This window comes from Pleurodeles waltl, chromosome 4_1 (genome assembly GCF_031143425.1).
Source record: "Pleurodeles waltl isolate 20211129_DDA chromosome 4_1, aPleWal1.hap1.20221129, whole genome shotgun sequence".
Lineage (NCBI taxonomy): Eukaryota > Metazoa > Chordata > Amphibia > Caudata > Salamandridae > Pleurodeles > Pleurodeles waltl.
Window position 1 is genome coordinate 1,017,420,671 of NC_090442.1, and position 20,065 is coordinate 1,017,440,735.

At 42.0% G+C, this 20,065-nt stretch overlaps 1 protein-coding gene across 8 annotated transcripts in view; it reads left to right on the forward strand.

Annotated features, from left to right (window-relative positions):
• CADPS2 (calcium dependent secretion activator 2) overlaps positions 1-20,065 on the forward strand; it is a 1,861,089-nt gene that overhangs the window by 1,600,184 nt on the left and 240,840 nt on the right. For 7 of the 8 annotated variants that reach the window (XM_069229895.1, XM_069229888.1, XM_069229890.1 and 4 more), the window contains 2 exons: positions 8,986-9,069; positions 9,181-9,213. The exons of the other annotated variant lie outside the window; for it this stretch is intronic. In XM_069229895.1, coding sequence (XP_069085996.1) covers positions 8,986-9,069; positions 9,181-9,213 — 117 coding nt within the window. The remainder of the gene's footprint in view (positions 1-8,985; positions 9,070-9,180; positions 9,214-20,065) is intronic. 8 annotated transcript variants of the gene reach the window in all.

Here is a 20,065-nt window from a genome sequence, read left to right on the forward strand (position 1 = left end):
CACCCTTATGAGCTCACTGCACACTGAGGCAAAAACACAAAGAAGACCAGAAAAGGTTGAACAAATGCAGCTGTTCTTGTCACGTAAGGACATTCTTTCCTTCAGCTTAAGTGACTAAAAGGGGACACTTAGACTTTGGGGGAATAGGCAAACCGCTGTATCTAGTTGTTATTAGCCCCGGAGAAACTCAAGGTCACGCTCTTTTCTTTGATGTTCTGCTGACTACTCGTGGCCTTCCTCAATCTGGCACAATTTAAATGAATCCCTTGCAAGAGATACTTCTAAACCGGACCCTAAAACACTGGTCTCTCCAGCTTTGCAGATGCCCTGGCTCCTGTACGTCCCCCAAAACTGGAAAAGCTTCTCCATGACAGACAGTGCTTCAGTTTTAAAAGAATGAGTATTGATGCCTAAAGTTCTCCTTAGAATCCTGCGGACAGTATTTTTAAATGCCAGTGCACTGAATACCAAGGCTGCTTACTCTTGGGATCGACCTCATGACTCTTCTAACCACTATCCGGCACTCCCTGCAGCTTTCTCTCTCTCATGCTAGCTCCTGCTTTCTTCCATTGCAACAGCTTTTTGGTCTTTCTCTTTTCTTTTCCCTTCTATCCTCTTGTTAAACCTGTCAGCCTTAGGTGGTTTTCATCCAAAGTTTTGCCTTCCTCCTCCGTTTTGCTCATCTCGTTTATGCTGTCCTTAGGAAACTGCATGCTTTACCACTGCTAAACCAGTGCTAAAGTGAATGTGTGCTCACTCCTCAAATCATGGTAACACAGGCTAAGACCTAACTGGCATATTTAATGTACGTGTAAGTCCCTAGTAAAATGGCACTTCATGTGGCCAGGGCTTGTTAATTAAATGCTACTAGTGGCCCTGGAACATTGATTGTGCCAACAACATAAAAAAAGTCCCTTCAATATGCCCCAGGCCTGCCGTTGCAGCCACTGTGTGTAATTTTCAAAACTGCCATTTTTACCTCTCCCATTGACTATTATTGGTGTTACTTATTCTGTTTGACAAGCTGTAATTTACAAATGGGAACAGGTAAAAAGCCATGTTTGGTGTCTTTGGGACTGTAATGAAAAATCCCAATTTATGATGAATTCAAATTCTTAATTACAATTTTAAAAATGCCACTTTTAGAAAGTTAGTGTTTTCCTCTCCTTGCCATTTAGTGCCTGACGCCTGTCTCTGGGTCACATGGCTGGGTGTAGTTGACAGTTGGGCTTCGTCTATTCCTCCTAAACAGCCACACACAATAGGGAGGCTAGGTGTTCATGGATGGGCCATCACAAGCAGGGTGGGAGAGAGGAGCTGGGCACAGCCCCACTTACACTTGAATAGGTTGTGTCCTGACTCCACACAAGTTCTGGAGCCAGGGTGGCAGGATGCCTGGGGACTTCAAAGGGAAACCTTTAGAAGCCTCTACCCCACTTCAAAGGCACAAATGGGTATAAAGGGTAGACCTCAGACACCACCAAAAACTTCATTGTGGATCCAAGGCTACCTGTGTGACTCCACTGGCTAGTCTGCTGGCCTTCTGATTTGAGCCTCAGGGACAAAAATAGCTCCCTCAAATCCTGCACGAGCACGTGGACTGAGCTGAAGTGAGTTCCTGGCCCCCAAGTGGTGCCCCTCAGGTCCTGGACCATTGGGATGGCTTAGTGAGCTGAAATCAGGCTTTTACGCTCTTTGCAACCGTGAATGAACCCGTTCGCATAGAAACCATTCACACTACAATTCAATACGAAGCTCCATCAGTCCAACTCTTCGCACTACAGCACCAACCGCCAAGGGGACCGCAAAGCTCCAGCAATAGCCATCCATGACATGTGGCCTTCTCTTTGCACTATGCCGGCATCCTCCTTTGACATTCTCCCTGATCCTCGAGGCCCCCTCCATCGCGAACAAGACTCTTGGGATGAATCTTGAGAAGGTACACTTCAGCTGGCCTAGCCTGGTGATTGTAGCTGACCTGTTCTCCATTGCGGTTGGCCTGAACTTGCGATTTTGACCTGGTCCAGCGTGACAAATAGCTGCGGTTGGTGCTTTCTGCTTTTTGGCCTTATTTTACCCTAAATATTTTAAAATTAATAACTCTGATTCTACTGCTTGGATGATTGTTGTTATGTTCTTGTTTCATGTATTACATTTTGTTCTATTTTTCTAAGCTGATGGGGGATCCTTTTGTGGTGCTTTTCACTGTGTTACTGTTTGAAGTGTTGCACAAATACTTTACACATTGCCTCTGAGTTAACCCTGCAAGCCCTGTGCCAAGCTACCCGAGGGTTGAGCAGAGGTTAATTTAGGATTCGCTTGTGTCCTCATCCTGACAAGAATTGTGGTTGCTGCTTGAGAAGGGTCTCACCCCTCTCAAGCAGTAACCCAAATTCTTTAGCCAAACAATACCTTTAACCCAAATTTTATTACAAGACCGGAGGCTCATATTATGCAGTCTTTTCTTGCTTTAATTACTAATAGCAGCCAAGCAAAAAACGACAGTTCCCAGTATAAACAAACTACAACAATGACATCACAGATGAACAACCAATAGGATGTTGAACACTGGTATTAATATCTTAACTGCGAGCAACAAGTCCTCTTTTCTTGCTGCTCGCAGTCAAGATAAGTACCTCCATTTGCGTCACTTCGTATATTATATTCTATGCATTACTGTTTTTTATTTACTGAATGACAATGTCCAGCTAATATGTTTGCTTTTAGATGCGCCCCTTGTTTATTTAAGGCACCGCGTCTTTCAACGCTCTTTTTCGGCCGTTACAGACGCGCGCGCGCGCATTCCCTTCATTCTTGGCATTCTTTCTCGGCATTCTTCCTGACTGACCTGCTGTTCGCCGAAATCGCTTCGGGCCCCGAATTTCGAGCGTTTTTCCGCTCGTATTCCCTTGGTTGGGCTCGCTTTCAGCCTCTGCTTCACCGGACGTCTCCCCACACGTTTTGCCTTCAGGACTTCGTTTTTTCTTTCTTGTTCCTGCCCCCTTTTAGCCACTCCCTCCCTCCCCTCCTCTCAGTTAACCCCTCCTTGTCCAGTTTCTACATTTCAAGCCTAAATATTTTCCAAAGCCTCATTTACAGTATTAATACTTTTATTATTGCCTTTGGGCACAATGGCTGAGGAGGATGATCCCCAAATTTTTCAAGAAAGTTTACAAACTTTTATAAAAGATTCAGTTCAGCAGGCAGTAACTGTTTCTATGTCTGATATTACCAAAAATTTAGAAGCCTCTTTTTCTAAAATGATATCTACTTCCAAAGTGCCTTTTAACAAAGGTAAGAAACGTGCGGCTACCCTCCCGGTGCCTTCAAAAGGCGTTTCTTCTGGTCCTTCCACCCGAGAGGTTTTCAAATCGGGCTCCGCTCTCTCCCCAGTTCACGTTACACAGTTAAGAGACACTGACGATGACGATGATGACTCTCCTAGTCATACGGATGATATGGACGGATCTTCGGATCCATTTTCATGTGGGCCTTTGGAGAAAAGGCGTAAAATTTCTCTTGGTGACGGTGGTGACGTTCACCCTGTGTCTCATATTTTGGTGGACCATGCGGGCGAGCCATTATTTGACCCTTCCCTCATGGTTCATCCAAATTCAAAAGAGTGGTACCCATCGGATCACGTTGCTGACTATATCTCATTCTTTTTGCGCCACCCTCTTGATAAAGCTACCCGCAATAAGCTTAAATCTGAATGTCCTCGCCCCTCGTTACCAGACAACATCACTTCTACTCCAGTGATTGACCCCAACATGCTTATGTTCTTTACGAAATTTGGCAAAGACCCCAAGAAAGGTGTTGACAGAGCTTGGTCAGGGTGTCAGGACAAGCTCCTGGATTTGGTGGGCCCTCTCACCAGAATTTTCGATTTGGCAGAGGAGGCCAAAATGGATAACAGTCCAATAGATCCTGAAATTCTCTCCAATTGGGCGCAACGCGCTATTTGCATGTTGGGCAATGCCAATACTCAACTTTCCATTGAAAGGAGGAAAAGCCTCCTGTTGAAAATCGATCCCAAACTAGCTTCTCTAGCCTCCAAAGATGATGGTTCGTCAGCTAAGGGCCAGTTGTTTGGGGAATCCTTTATCAAAGAACTTGGCAAATATGTGTCCACCTTTGCCTCCCTGGACAAGGCCCAACTTTCCATGAAAAAGATCTTCCCATCTCGGGTTTTTGCCAGGGCCGGCAAAGGCAGGAGTCGCTTTGCCGGCCGCTCCATCAGAGGCCAATATTCCAACAGAGACTCCTACAACCAGCAATCCCAGCTTGAGACCTACACAGGATACAAGCCAAGGTTCTACCCCCGTCGTTCAAGAGGCTATCGTCACAGGGGTTACGCCAACAAGGGAGACCAAACCTCCGGTAAGTGTTTCCAGTTCTGGCCTTCCTCCGGTAGGAGGCAGACTGGCTCTGTTTCTAAATTCATGGTTTTCTCTCACTCCAGATCCCTGGATAATTCAATCCATTCAAGGTTACCTACTAGAGTTTTACCAAACCCCAAGTCAATCCCGTTTTCCTCTTCCACTAGTTTTTTCCCAAGATCAAACCGAGCTTCTGCACAGCGAAATTCAGTCTCTCCTTACCAAACATGCTATAGAACCCGTCCTGTCGATCCTGCGGGTTTCCTAAGCACCATCTTTCTCGTCCAGAAGAAAAATCACAAATTTCGATTAGTTTTAAACCTAAAGGCTTTCAACAATTTCATCATTTACCGGCACTTCAAGATGGAGACTATTCTCCATCTAAGAGACATTCTGCTTCAGAACGATTGGTTGGTCAGATTGGACCTTCAAGATGCTTACCTCACAGTGCCCATTCATCACTCACACAGGAAATTCCTTCAATTCCAGTAGCAAGACTCCTTTTATCAATTCCGAGTTCTTCCTTTCGGTCTTTCTTCCGCTCCTTGGTGCTTCACCAAGATTCTCAAACCTGTTGCGGCCTTTCTCCGCGCTCACGGTGTTCGTCTAATCCTTTATTTGGACGACTTTCTTTTGATGGCTCAGAACGAACGTCTTCTTCTAGACCATCTTCAGCTTTGTCAGAACCTTCTTCTCAGCTTGGGCTTCCTCATCAACTTTCAGAAGTTGGTTCTGATTCCAACTCAAAAGTTGGAATTTCTCGGATTTCTCATAGACACTACTCAGTCGGTGCTTCAGCTCCCTCAACACAAGGTATCCTTAATAAAAAAGGAGATTCGTCAATCCTTATCCCTTCCTCACATCTCCCTCAGGACTCTGGCTCGTTTGGTAGGACTTCTAGCTTCCTCTATTCAAGCCATCTTCCCAGGTCCTTTACATTATCGCGCTCTTCAACGGCTCAAGATCCGCCATCTTCACAAGGGCCTCGCTTATTCGGATCCCTTGGTCCTAGATGCTGAATCCAAAGAAGAACTTCTATGGTGGTTAACGCATCTAGACGCCTAGAATGGCAGAACTATCTTCTCTGCCGCCCCAGATCTTGTATTAGAATCCGATGCAAGTCGGACCGGTTGGGGCGCAAGATGTGGTCAGTTCTCGACTGGAGGCGCATGTTCTCTGAAGGAGTACTTCTTGCACATAAACAGTTTAGAGATGCTTGCAGGTTCCTTTGCCATCCGCACTTTTGCAAAAGACAGAGTAAGTTGCACCATCCTTTTGAGGATGGACAATTTGTCCGCGGTCAGGTACATCAACCATTTAGGCGGTACCAAATCCAAGATTCTCTCCACTCTGGCGAAACATCTTTGGGAGTATTGTCTTCCTCGTCGGATCTCAGTCAAGGCGGTGTATCTGCCAGGCCGGCTGAATACGGTGGCGGATTGGTATTCCAGACATCTTCACGATTCCAGCGATTGGCAATTGCACCCTTCAGTATTCAATCATCTTACTTCTATCTTTGGCGAAATGTCCATAGATCTTTTTGCTTCTCGCCTCAATTCCCACCTTCCTTCTTATTTCAGTTGGAGGCCAGACCCACAGGCTCTTGCCACGGATGCTTTCCTTCAGACTTGGCCATCATCCCTTCTTTACGCTTTCCCTCCCTTCCTGCTCATCCCGCGAGTCCTTGCACAAGCACGCAGGCAGCGGTCCTCTTTAGTTCTCATCACTCCTTTCTGGAAGGCTCAACCTTGGTATCCAACTCTATTGGAATTGGCAGTAGATCAACCCGTCTGGCTTCCTCACTTTCCCAACCTCCTCTTAGATCCCCAAGGCCAACAACATCATTTGATTCTCAGCAATTCCTTGTTCCTCATAGCTTGGAGGATTTCGGGTCGTCCTGGAGAACCCCAGGAATTTCGGAAGATGCTGCTAAACTCATCCAGCAGGCCAGAGCCCCTGGTACCTCCAAAGCATACAAGTCCGCAAGGGCCCTTTGGAGTAGCTGGTGTTTGGACAGGAATTCAAATCCCTTTTCAGCCGATGTAGTGCTAATTGTTCATTTCCTCGCTTCCTTAGCTTCCCAAGGTAAAGCCTATCGCACTATTAATATTTACAGATCTGCCATCTCTGCTGAACATCAAAGGATCAATGGCAGACCAGTTGGTGAACATCCTCTCATCTGCCAATTATTAAAGGGAGTAAGATATGTTTTTCCGCCATCTCCTAAGTATAATGTCATGTGGGACGTTAATTTGGTTTTACAATTTCTTTCCACTTGGCCAGATAAAGATTTACTCTCTCTCAAACAGCTTTCTGCTAAGTTAACCATGCTTTTGTGTCTAGTCTCGATCAAACGTGTTTCAGACGTTAAGGCATTAGATGTTACTTCCTTTTTCTTTTCCCCCCTTGGTGTTTCTTTTCAGATTAAGAGACGTACCAAAACTAATTTAGCTTGTGTCAATTACCCATATTTTCCCTCTCGACCCAAGTTGTGTGTTGGAAATTGTTTAAAAACTTATGTGACTCGTACTGCAGATTTGAGATCATCCTCTGCCTCCCAATTACTTATTTCCTTTCAGAAACCCCATAACCCTGTTTCTTCCCCTACTCTAGCTCGTTGGGTCAAATGGGTCATGTCCCTAGCTGGTATTGATGTAGGATCTTTCGGTGCCCATTCTGCCAGAGGGGCTATGGCCTCTCGCGCTTTCTGGGCAGGATCCTCTTTACAGGATATTCTCAAGTCTGCAGATTGGTCTAATGAAAGTACTTTCAGAACTTTTTATTGTAAGCCAATTTCTCATGTTTCAGATTCAGTGATTGCTATGCTTTGAACATGCATAATATGAGCCTCCGGTCTTGTAATAAAATTGAGATTTTCCTAGCCTTGGTGTATGAAAGGCTAGGTTTTATTAAAGACACGGAGGCGAGTATTATCCCGCCGCTGTTTCTAACCCACCCTGTATCTTTATTTTTAGTGCCAACTTCCTCATCCAACGTTGGCTCGTCATGATTCTAATGGACAACTCCTGCCGGCATTGGACTCGACCATCAGCGTCCACTCTGTCCAGGCTTCACTCCACACTCGCCATGTTCGAGATTGTTTCATGGACATTGTGACATTGGTTTCTATTTTTTATGTTATTTTATTTGTTACTTCTCCTCTTTAGTTTCGCATCAAGAAAAGAGTTCTTGTTGCTCGCAGTTAAGATATTAATACCAGTGTTCAACATCCTATTGGTTGTTCATCTGTGATGTCATTGTTGTAGTTTGTTTATACTGGGAACTGTAGTTTTTTGCTTGGCTGCTATTAGTAATTAAAGCAAGAAAAGACTGCATAATACTCGCCTCCGTGTCTTTAATAAAATCTAGCCTTTCATACACCAAGGCTAGGAAAATCTCAATTGTTTATGTTTTTCCTTCTCTTGCTCACAGTGAAAGTCTGATTAGGAAAAATAACTGCTGAGCCCCAAAAATGAGTGACAGTGGGCTTAAATTAAGCACTGCCTACACAGCTGTGGCACATGCTCAACAAAATCACAAAGACCCTTTATTTTGTCATTTCGAGCTTAGCATACAGCCTTGAAATATCTAAAACCTGGAACTGCAGACAAGTTTCAGTTTTACAAAACATAGCCTATGGTATGGCGGATACAGGACAGGTCCACCAAAGCAATACAGAGGAGTTTGCTGTGCAATAGGCTGTGTTTTGAGGTTGAGCATAGCAGCACGCAAGACCCGCTTTTCCGAAGTGTTGGTATGTATCTGGGCTTTTAACAAAACCCACTTCACGTCCATCACTACCACTTGCTCGTGGGCTTGCCCTTCAAAGATCCATTGATGACATTGGTAAATGGTTTAGTAAATGGTTTATGTTTGTCCCTCCTCTGGGAGGTTTTGTTACCGCCTTGGCCATCGCCTCTTTTACACGGCTAATTGCACTTTTGCCAATAAGTTTGATTGCAAGCAAACTTCTTTTTCCTTTTGTGTGTCTCTTCACGCTGATGCTCATGGCGGCTGTGGTGCTTTGAATCGGCTTGCTTATATGAAACTATTTTACTTTTCATTTTAAGTTTGTGGCAAAAAAAAGTCCGGTTAGGAGTTTACAGCGCTAATACCTCTAATTCGAGCAAATGCGAGACCCATTGCATTGCAAATGCTTGTTTACTGCTACGTTTACTATTTTATCAGTTTTACATTTTATAGCCTCTAACCTGCTTTATCCGCATCCATTTTTGTCTACTTCTCCTGAAACGTTCAGTAGGTTATAAATAATGACCTGCAGCATGTTGGCTATTGACTACTTTCTTCAAGGGAACTATCATATTAGAGCATTTCCTCCTGGTCTTTTTTTTCGCAAGATTATAAACGTGTCTGGCAGCAGTTTTAAGTCCCAGGATGAGTATGCTGAAGTCGTTGGATTTTGAGAGGAGGGGAGACCTACACTGTCTTCTGTTCTTTACTGTGACTTTTGTATGTGCCCCAGGTTCGAGTGCATATGCCTTGACTGTTTGTATACTAGGTAGGCGCGTTCTACCCTTGGTAACATTAATTTCATGTGATATTTTCACCGGGTGCGATTTACTTGCTTCTTTCTCTTTCTCTGCAGTTTGTTTCAGTGTTAGAAAGTGTCTTGTCCAAGTTATCAAGATATGATGAAGGCACTTTCTTCTCCTCCATTCTCTCCTTCACAGTAAGTATACCAATTAATAGGCTGACACTTCACGTTTTTCGATTTCCTGCTGTTAACTAGTCGCAGCTGCATGGCACCTATTAATTTATTCGCGTTTACGTTTATTTGCAGGTGAAAGCTGCTGCTAAGTACGTTGAGGTTCCTGTAAGTACAACTTACTTTCTCTCCTTGTCAATTTGACGTTGTATTTGTGATTGTTCACCGCAGAACGATGTAGAAAAGTTGTCCATCAGAATTAGCTTTCCAAATTACTTACCCACTGGCCAAGTGATCATTTTGTTCTAATAAATTTGTTTGTTTTTTCAATAATTCGTTTTTACAAGCAATTTTTTTTATATAATCAATTTAATTTATATGAAGAATTATTTTTAAGAGAGATATACATTTTTTGAGAAATTTGAATAGTGCATTTTATTATTTTGTGCTATTTCCTCAGGATATTTTTTGAATGAAATGGGAAATTTCACAATACATTAAGAAGCAAATGTTGCACCAAATTCTGCCCAAGGTGCTTACATGTGAGTTGTATTCACTTAACCTTATAGTTCACCCAGCAGAGCATTTTCATGTGACGAAATAGCGGTGGCGCAAACCACAGGTATCGTGCAAGAAAATAAACCCTTTAATGTTCATTCGTCAAACAGTGACTCCATTTGAATGGCGTGAGTTGATTTACCTGCAGACGAAAGTCATTAAAGATTTCTATCGTTTTGATACGTGAAGTCAACAAATTTGTAATAATACTCAATAGAGTAAGTAACGTGTTACAATTACTCAACCTAATAGTAATCTTTTTATTTATCACAAAAAGTAGTAAAGGGTGAGTGTGTGTTGCGAGATTCGATTATGATTTACAGGTCAATCACAATTCGCAGCAATTAGCACTTAATTCACCAAGGTACTGCAGAAAAAGTGACAACGGCTCATGCTTTAACCATACGCATATCTTGGTGACATCTGCAACACAGTTGGCATTCAGTCTTGTGGTTCGTTATGTCACCAGAGCCCCTCAATTGCAACATAATATCATATTACACACCTACCTATTATGTATCCTTTATGTTTTACATCATTGGGTACCTTTAGTCTACAAAATGCAGTTATATCTGCAGTAATACTGAAAATATTTAACAGGTCCTTGTCAAATTTTCATCATCATATTGACAATCCAAAGCTGCTCTGGAGAGCTTTCTTACTGTCAAAGCCAGTAGGATTGTGTGACAGTGGAAGCCCAAATTATACAGCTGGTTATCTACATTGTGTAGTAAGAAAATGAAATATATGCAGCATTTGAAGCACATTCCACAGCAGCATTGTTTTGATCAATTTGTGCTAGAAACATAACATGTTTATTGAAATTTGTATATTAAGCAGCAAGTGTGGTAAATCTATAGTTATGCAGTAAATGCATCAAACAGAATCTCATAATTCTTATCACCCTGACTGTGGTCTGTTGTTTTATCAACAAGCTATTCATGGACGATGAACAAAACCTTGATATAATAAACCCAATTAGAGCCCATTGCTAGTTACACCCTGAAGTAACAGTATAAGTAATTTAATTGCCATTTTCAATACATATTTCCCTGTTTCAGATTTCAGGTGTCTTGTGTAAACCACTTAGTCCTCAGGGTTTATGCTGTCAGCAGAACTCCTCAATGGTAATATTGGATCATTTTACATAGTTACCTCAGGTGTATCCTACATATACACATGTATACAATTTAGATAACCAGTGTATGTTATGTGGTCCTCAATTGCAATGTAATCCGAGTTGCTATGACAGCAGCAAAGCACTGGAGATTGCTTTTGGACTGTCTGTATAATGACGATACCCATATTTCTCAGACATCTAAAATATTTCCATATTTCACAAGTCCTGATGACATATGGATTGTATATCAGTTTACTTTGTGTAATAAAAGCACCCAAACAAGATTTGTGTGAATGTCCTCCTTCATGATGTAACAGATGTCATTATTAATGGCATAAACAATCTTACAGATCAGATCAGATCATATATTAGATTACTGATAACACTTTCCAAGAAATGACTTTGACTAAAGTAATTTTTCATTACTAAGAATATGTGCTATATGATAATGTTGCTCTTTTAATTGCTGTTACTTATTGGTATAAGTATTTGAGGACACAGGCATTGTGTTTGGTTTGCAAGTTATGGTTTGCACTGCTGGGTGCGATTTGTGGGTTGTGGAGCTAACCATAACTGATGAATTTCAGTGTTTTTGACTTTTAATTCCTAACCATAAACCTACTTTAACTGTGGGGCTTTAAGTGACTTACAGATATGCCTTGAACACAGGTTAAGGTGTTATAACCAAATATAATCATACCTTCACAATAACTATAGTTTGTTTCTGTTAATGTTTATTTCTAATATGCTGAATCTAATCTATATGAAGGTATTTCTTTCCCCGCTGCTTATGGCCTTCGGCTGTGTGCAACAGACATTTGCTAACAATGCTGGCCCACTATGGCCAGCCAACCACTGCTGCATGATGACACTAGCCTTTGGTCAAGCTCTGTGCCCAACCACCTGCAGTTGACCAGGCCTTACACTGCATGGCCTCTGGTTGTTTGCAGCAAGGGTTGGCTGCACGACATGGTTGCCCTGTGTGTGCCATGCAGCCAATTCCGACATGAACTGTTTTGGGTCTTTGGCTGTGTGCTCCAAGTTTGGCCTATGGCCCAGTCCTGCACCCAACATGCTGTGAGCTGCCACTCCCTACTGCACCTTTGGCTGTGTGCAGTTGGTGTTGACTGCAAGGCATGGCCTATGGCCAGGTCCTCCAAGAAACACAGTTCAGATGAGCTGCAGGTCCTAGGCATTAATAGAAAAAGCAATTTTTTTTGTTTCCTTTATTGGTCCCAAAACTGCAGTTTTATTTGGGGTTGAGATTTGTTTTTAATTTTGTTTTTGTTTACTTTTTTACGTTTTTTTTAATTTTGGCGGAAAATGGACACTTTTAAACCTTTAATTGTTTTCTTTTTGACAACAACTGGTTTAATGTTATTCAAAAATGTGATTTCTAGTTTTGGGATTCTTCTCCCTGCACCAGATGATAGTTTTCCTTAATCCCTGCATTACAGTGCAAAGATGCTTATGTGAGGATTGTTTTGTTCCACTTCCTGCAGCACCTCTTATAGAACGTATTAAGGTCTCTCAGATTCCTGCAGTTTTTTCCTGCTCCTCCAGGAACATACATATTACTTTTCATGCTTCGTTTTTATGTTGTAACATTGTCATAGTCCAAAACAGGTAGAGTACCTTCCGAACCCTTTTTAGCTCTTATTTTACTTAGCTTGCAGGTGACCTTCCTTGAGTTGTTTTTACTTCCCCGGTGGATGTGAGAAGAACTCCCGCAGATCAGATCAGGATCTTTCTTGCATTTTTCTATTTTTCCCAACACATACTACACTTCTTCCACTGCATCAGCAGCAGAAGACAGTTTAGGAATATGAACTTGACATGTCTCTACCATACTATCTTCCCAACTATAGCTGTAAATACCAGTTGTACCTGTTCATGTCTCCTGTTTTTCACAAATTGGTGGCAATGCCCTTATGTTCCTCAGATAAATGGACTTTTCGATGTAGTAGGTGGTTACCTAAGCTTTCATCCAATGAAAAGCTCAGGATGCTTTTAAACTTGACAAATAGGAGATTTCTGATTATTTCCTGCATTTGTTATGAGGCTTACTGGGTTCTTGTTCTCAAGTTCTAATCCGTAGACTGTTGCATTGCAGAATTAAGTGGATTACAGTTTCTTGGAACATCGCTGGTCTGGCATCAATGTTACGGGACATAAAATGGTCAAAGTTTGTTAGTACAATCCACATTGTTGCACTGCAGGAAAACTGGATCTAGTGCACTTTCACATGGATGTTTTTCAGTCCTTTGCTGTGCATCCTGAACATTTTAAGCAGGATCCGCCCTCTGGGTTGTCAAATATATCAACAATATCATTGATACTTTCTTTTATGGTTACTCTTACCTGCTAAATCGTCTAACTTTTGGGCATAATTAGTAGAAGGCTTTTCAGAAGTTTCACCGTTTTTTTTCTAGTCAATTATTACAGATTTTTTTTGGGTAAGGCTGTCTCCACACATCAACCTGAATGTCAGATTTTCTAAATACCACAGAGTGAGTTTGTTTGGTAAATATGGCTCTTTTTTCTTTATTTAGTGTGGGTGATTTGAAGCCAAGATTGTCTTACACCTTGACCCATGTACTCTTTTGCTGTATGTCTTAGGTTTATGTTGGCCTCCCAAGGCCTGGTTCGAAGAACTTATAACTGATTATCAGCAAAGGATTTTGATTGATTTTATTAGCACTCTTAATTTGATTTGCTGCTTTAGACTTTCTGATATTCATGCTTGTCCTACTTTAGTGCAGAAGCACAGGCCCACCATTTTTTACCACGTTTTAGTTTCTCCTAATTTTTGTAATTTTGTACATTCTTTTAAATCAGGGCACAACATGAGAGCAGCCAGAACTCCTTGCTGTTGACTCTGGAGGAATTATTTAGGGCATTATTGGACACTAGCAATAGAGTTATTCTCATTCAGGCCACTGTCACGGATGATGATGTGAGACCCAGTACCTTTGACCAAAGGGGTGATTAATGCCAGTAAAATGAAATTATGGCATGTGTGGCCCCCAAGGTGAATGATGAAAAAGTGCTCTTCAGTTCTGTGGCCATTAGTAATTGTTTCTTAAGTGCCTTAAAGCTCTGTTCTCAACCAAAGCCCGACCTGTACCAATTAAAATAGTTTAGCAAAGAGTTTGTAGTAAGGTTAATTAAAATTTGTATGTAGCAGGGAAAATCTTTCTTCATAGTGACAGAAAAGAAAGACATTTTATAAGAAGGCTTTAAGGAAGGCTAGTAGGAAGAATGTACTTCTGCCTAGAGTGAACTTTAGGAGGCTCGTAATGAGAGGAATGAGAGAGTCTCCTGGAGTTTAGTGTTAGTTTAGTGTCAGGTGTCTGTAACAGCAGCCGCTTACATCAGGCCTTAGAAGCTGTGATACCTTCTGACTGGTGGCTCACACATTTTATTTTTATTTATTTTTGCAGCCCACACTTGGCCCAGGGGCATTGGGACGCTTTATAGGAGCACCTGTTGCATTACACAAGATCAGACTATGGCCCTCATTCTGACCTTGGCGGGCGGCGGAGGCCGCCCGCCAAAGTCCCGCCGTCAGGTTACCGTTCCGCGGTCGAAAGACCGCGGCGGTAATTCTGACTTTCCCGCTGGGCTGGCGGGCGGTCTCCTTCAGACCGCCAGCCAGCCCAGCGGGAAAGAGGCTTCCACGATGAAGCCGGCTCGGAATCGAGCCGGCGGAGTGGAAGCTGTGCGACGGGTGCAGTTGCACCCGTCGCGTATTTCACTGTCTGCGCAGCAGACAGTGAAATACATGTAGGGGCCCTCTTACGGGGGCCCCTGCAATGCCCATGCCAGTGGCATGGGCACTGCAGGGGCCCCGCGACCCCCCCTACCGCCATCCGGATCTCGGCGGTCCGACCGCCGGGATCTGGATGGCGGTAGGGGGGGTCAGAATCCCTGCGGCGGTGCAGCAAGCTGCGCCGCCGCGGAGGATTCAATGGGGCCGCGGTACACTGGCGGGACCCCGCCAGTGGTGCCGGTCCGACCGCGGCTTTACCGCCGCGGTCGGAATCCCCATTGGAGCACCGCCGGCTTGTCGGCGGTGCTCCCGCGGTCCTCCGCCCTGGCGGTCAAAGACCGCCAGGGTCAGAATGAGGGCCTATGTGTTGAGGGCTTTTAATAAAGAAATTTGACTCAACAGTCTTGCCCTTGTATGTTTGTTGATTACCATCCCTAGCACTGGAAACGTTTCTACACGCCCACTCTTCAGAAGCTGTGATCTTGAAATCACGAGGAATGCTTCACAGCTTTTCCACAGAATGGCTACCCACATACCCACAACAGCATAAATAAGCGATGAGATCAGGAACTGGTTATTCCCACCCTGGCTCACCAGTCGTGCCATTCTCTTTACTTTAGGATTGTGGACCTGCTGATAGGAACGCAGTCCTTCACTGCAAATTTAATTGCTTTATTTCTTCTCAACATGGCCCCTTTTCCATTCTGTTGCATTGCTTTGTTGGTGTGTTGGTGTCAACAATGAGGATTGCTCTGCTCAACATGCCCTATCCCCCATAAAAACAAACTCTTGGTTCTGTTCTTCTCAATGTGCCAAATCGCTGATGAAAAATAACCTCCCTAACGAACTGGTTGAATCCTGCATTGAGAACTCTAGCACCTCAATGCAAATTTGGCAACACTGTAGATCATTACATAAGAGATCAGAATGTTGTTCATTGCTAAAACAAGAAAATTAAGCAGCAGCTCCGCAAATATAGAAATCCATCTCTCAAGGAGACCATAGACTTTGAAGAAAAAAAAAAAAAATTATTGAAAAGTCCATTGTTCTCCCAAGACATTAGCTGAGGCTAAACACATGGTTTGTGAAGTTTGCTTTAAAGAAACTAGAAGGACGACCACATACGTAAAATGTAATTTAAGTAGTTTTTCTAGCTGATCGTATCACTGTGAGTCCAGAAATCATATTACCTATTTCAAGAGTAGTTCTTCTGTTGGGAAAAATGTGTAAACTGTTTACATAGAAATATTTTGTCGTCCTATGCAATAGTTCTGACATGATTTATTACAGGAGAGTTAATGTAGTACAGGAAGTTGAGAATATTGAATCTAATTTGAGAGTTAATTTGGCTCTTTGTGTTTCTGGTAATGTACAAGAAGTACCTCAAATTAACAAACAGAGTTCATATGGTACTGGTTAGGCTTGGGCAAACATAAAATTACGTTGATGTACCTTTGAGAAATTTCGCATTACATTTATTACACAAAATTCCTGAAATTACGCCATTTTGCATAATTACACTGCATTTGTGGTACAGTAAATGTGCCACTTGCTGTGCAAATGCATAGGAATAACAGAAAACAACAAGGTGCAGTTTTGTAGGGTGCTTTTGTTATTTGCACAGTGCATTTGTTCTTTGCACTAATTTATTAGTGTGAAATGTTTTCCTGTTTCAAAAATTGATGCACAGATGTATTATGAGGTAAAATATAGCACTAAGTTAATGATTTGCATTTTGAGTAATTTAAATAGTTTTGCTGAAATTCCACAAAAATGTGCGATACCTCTAGTATTAAATAAGATCCTAACATATCTCTGTAATGTGAAATTTGAACAGATGGTATTTTCACCTAGGTCCCACTTGACTCTGGTTCACCATTTACCCTAATTTAAAACTTTGTTTTCATAACAAATTGGCGAGATACATCGTTGTAGGACCCTGTGGGCAAAACAATTTTCTTTTCATAGACATTCCACTGATATGACTGGGTTTTGTATTTCATCCATTCGGTTCAAAACTGTAAAATGTTGGCCTAACCTTTTGTTAAAAAGGCTCAACATTTACTAGGCTGACAACATCAATTGAACCTTGGCATGACATTGAGATGGGATCCTCAGTGCCAATATCTTGCATTTCCAGTTCTACACATAATAGTGTATTGCAAATTTTAGAACAATGCAAGAGTATTTTCAGGAAAGAGTTGGGATGTGTGAAGGCTTTAACACATCAATCAAACTCGAAGACTAGCTCATTCCTTTTAAGTAGTCTCAGATATGTTCCTTTATATCTTGAGAGTAAGCTCTCTATTATGCTACAAAATTGCAGTGAGGGTGTCCTTCAGCCTTTGTAATCACTGGGGTGGGGGTCTCCCGTTGCTGTGGTCAGAAAAAAGGCAAGTTGAGATTATGTACAGATCTGAGAACCCTGAATATGTACATTCTAGTTGGCTGCCATCCACTCTCAACATTCAAAATATGTTTGCTTCAATGGGAAAAGCAAATTTTTTCTCCCTTAATCTATGGTCTGTACACCACCAAATTCATCTGACTGCATATAGTCTCCTCTTGACCACCTTCATGATTTCTGGTGGTGCCTTTTGTTTTCTACAAATGCCATGGGGTACATACCACCTCTGTGTTCAGATGATTACTGAACAGTCTGTTTAGGAACATAGAAGAGGTGACTGCCTTTCAGAGTGACATTCTTGGGTTTTTTCCTCCATCTTCAGGCTGGACAAAGTTTACAGAAGTTTCACAAGACTGTTATGTCACTGTAAATGGACAAATGCAGGTTTTTGTACAAGGAGTTATAATATTTAGGTCACTGTATTTCTGATGGTAGTTATATGCCCAACCATAGGCCATTAAGGAGGCACTTGTACCAAATTGTAGGGATCAACTGGCCTCATTTTTAGGCCATCAAAGTAGTATTTGAGATCTGTTGAAGGGTGCTCTATGCATATAGGTTCAATGAGACTTTTGATTAAAAAAAGCAATTGTTTGGACTCAGCAAATGTCTGATGACTTTGATAGAGGAGAACCAACAATAGTTGCAGCACCTGCATAGATGTCTTTTGTGAAAAATGCTGCGTGCGTGGTTACAGTAGATGCAAGCAGTATAGGTTCAGGAGCAGTAATCACCCATATTATCAAAGAGAACGTCTATAGTATTATCTTTCTGTCTACCATCAATCAAGGGGTAGCCAAAGAGAAACCACACTTGTCCACTGAGCCTCAGCGGATATAGCTGCAGCTCTATTAAAAAAAAAGCCACATTTTAATCTATGGGGGATAAATATCTCCTTCTCCGCTTACCAGTGATATCCTCACTTACTGGAGACCGATGAAAGCATAATAAACACACAGCCCAAACCGAGGCTTACTCAATTCTCAGAGGTGCACTCAGCAAGACTCTAACAAAATATGGTTACAATCAGTGAAAACTCAAAAACGATGTGTCATCTGGAACCAAAGAATACCTATGATGATTAGGGATGGCTTTCCTTAGCTCTGAATTCACGTCTAAAAAATCCGGTCAACAAGAACAATAAAAATATGCTTGTGGAACATTGCTGGGCTCAAATAAAAAATGATGGTAGACAAACCCCTGCACTTGAGGAAAAATTATGAAATTATTGCCCTCCAAAAAACCTGGCCAACCCCATCCATTCCTATTTCAGGCTACACACATTACAACATTCCAGCAATCAAGTCACAAAATTTTAGAAGACCGGCGGCTTATGTTTCTCTTTTGCTTTGTGTCAAACTCAAACCTAGTCCTGAAGTATATTAAGGGGTCCAAGTTCTACTGTTTAAGAACTGGCAGCCACAGGACCATCCATCTGTAGTCTTCATCAATGCTACCAAATCTACCCTCCAAAAAAGAACGAACTGAAAAAATAATAAGCTCAGAGCAAGGCTACCTAAAACACAATCCTCCACCCTGGATCTTTTTGATTGGCAATTTTAACATTAATTTAATCCACACACCAGACAAGAATGACATCCTAAACACCCAAAATGCACAGTGGGAGGTACCAAGTCAGTGCTTAGTGGGAAGTATCAAGTCAATGCCAAACAAACAAGAACAAACGCTGGAACAAACAAGGCGAATATCTAGTCAACAAGTTGGAATATCTAGGCATGAGGGCCGTGAATGGCAGAACAACGGATGATACTCCACCGTGCTTAATATATAATGGCCAAAATTCGCAATCCACTCTCAATTACACGGTCATCTCACTTAATTTGTTTTTCTTGCTAAAGGCATATAAAATAGGTCTAGAACTAGAGAGCAGTATTTTCCCTCAACTGATAGAACTATGCCTAAAGGTTTCAAAACTTCCTCATGGGACAATATATATTGGGACTCTGCATGGAGTGAAGTATAAAAAAAAGAGAAAATGCCCAAATATAGCGATAACTCATACAGAAAAAAGAGTGGAGGAATTTTTTTAAGAATCTGAAAGCATCTACTCAGACCCAGTTCAATATTGAGAAGAATTCTGCAGAAAGCTTGTCTTACAATATAATAAAGAGGAAGAACGTAGGAAAAACATCAGGATGGCAATTTCCAAAGCTGAAAGCATCTAACTCTGGCCTGAAGACTGTCAAAATGGAAAACGAACCAAGCACAACAAGCCTTTAGGAAACTGCCCCTCTCAGTCCAACACTTGGATCAGTTTAGGGCAGCAAAAACAGAATATCAAAAGCAGAGATGGAAAGTGAGGAAGTTGAAATTGGACTCTTACTGGGCCAAGTAACTGCATGATAGTAAACGTAACAATTAAAAAAACTTCTGGAAAACAATACAGGAGATCGCAAGACCATTCCGGTCCATAAATAATTCTAATGTCCCAGAACACTTTGGGCCTCTTATGTAATGGATGTTTTTGCAAAAAGGCAAATAACTATCACCAGTACTTTTCAGAGTTGGCTTAGTCCGTTGACCCTTCCATGTCAGGAAGCCTACCCAAAAACATCTACAGCAGTACTGAATACACCATCCAGTTCAGGAGGCACAGGGGAGTTGTAGATCAAGTTTACATTCCAAAAAGCAGAACTCTTAAAAGTCATTGGATCTGGTAGGCTCGATGGGGCACCTGGGCTAAACAGTATACAGCAGGCAATTTACAAAAATAATTTACAGTTTTGGGTGGATATGTTTACCACACTATTTAATCATGCTTTCATTTCAGGCACCATTCCTGATGGTCCAAACCAGTGCCTGCACAAAGAATATTATCCCCATCAATCAAGTGAGTTTCATAAAAGGGTCCGAGACAGTAATGAATATCTTGGCATTTACCCTTATGATAGATATGTTGAAAACGACAAAACAGCCACTGCATCCATGCTTTATTGACTTCAAGTCAGCTTTTGACAGGGTTGACCTTGAGAAACTCTGGATAAAACTTAAGTGCGGTTTTTCCCAACCTCTTCTCAGATGGATACAATTTCTGTATTCAAACACCTGGATCTGAATAAACCTAGGCAACGGCACCTGGATCTCCAGAAAAATAGGGACATGGCAGGACCTCAAACAAGGTTGTGTCCATGCACCATTTCTC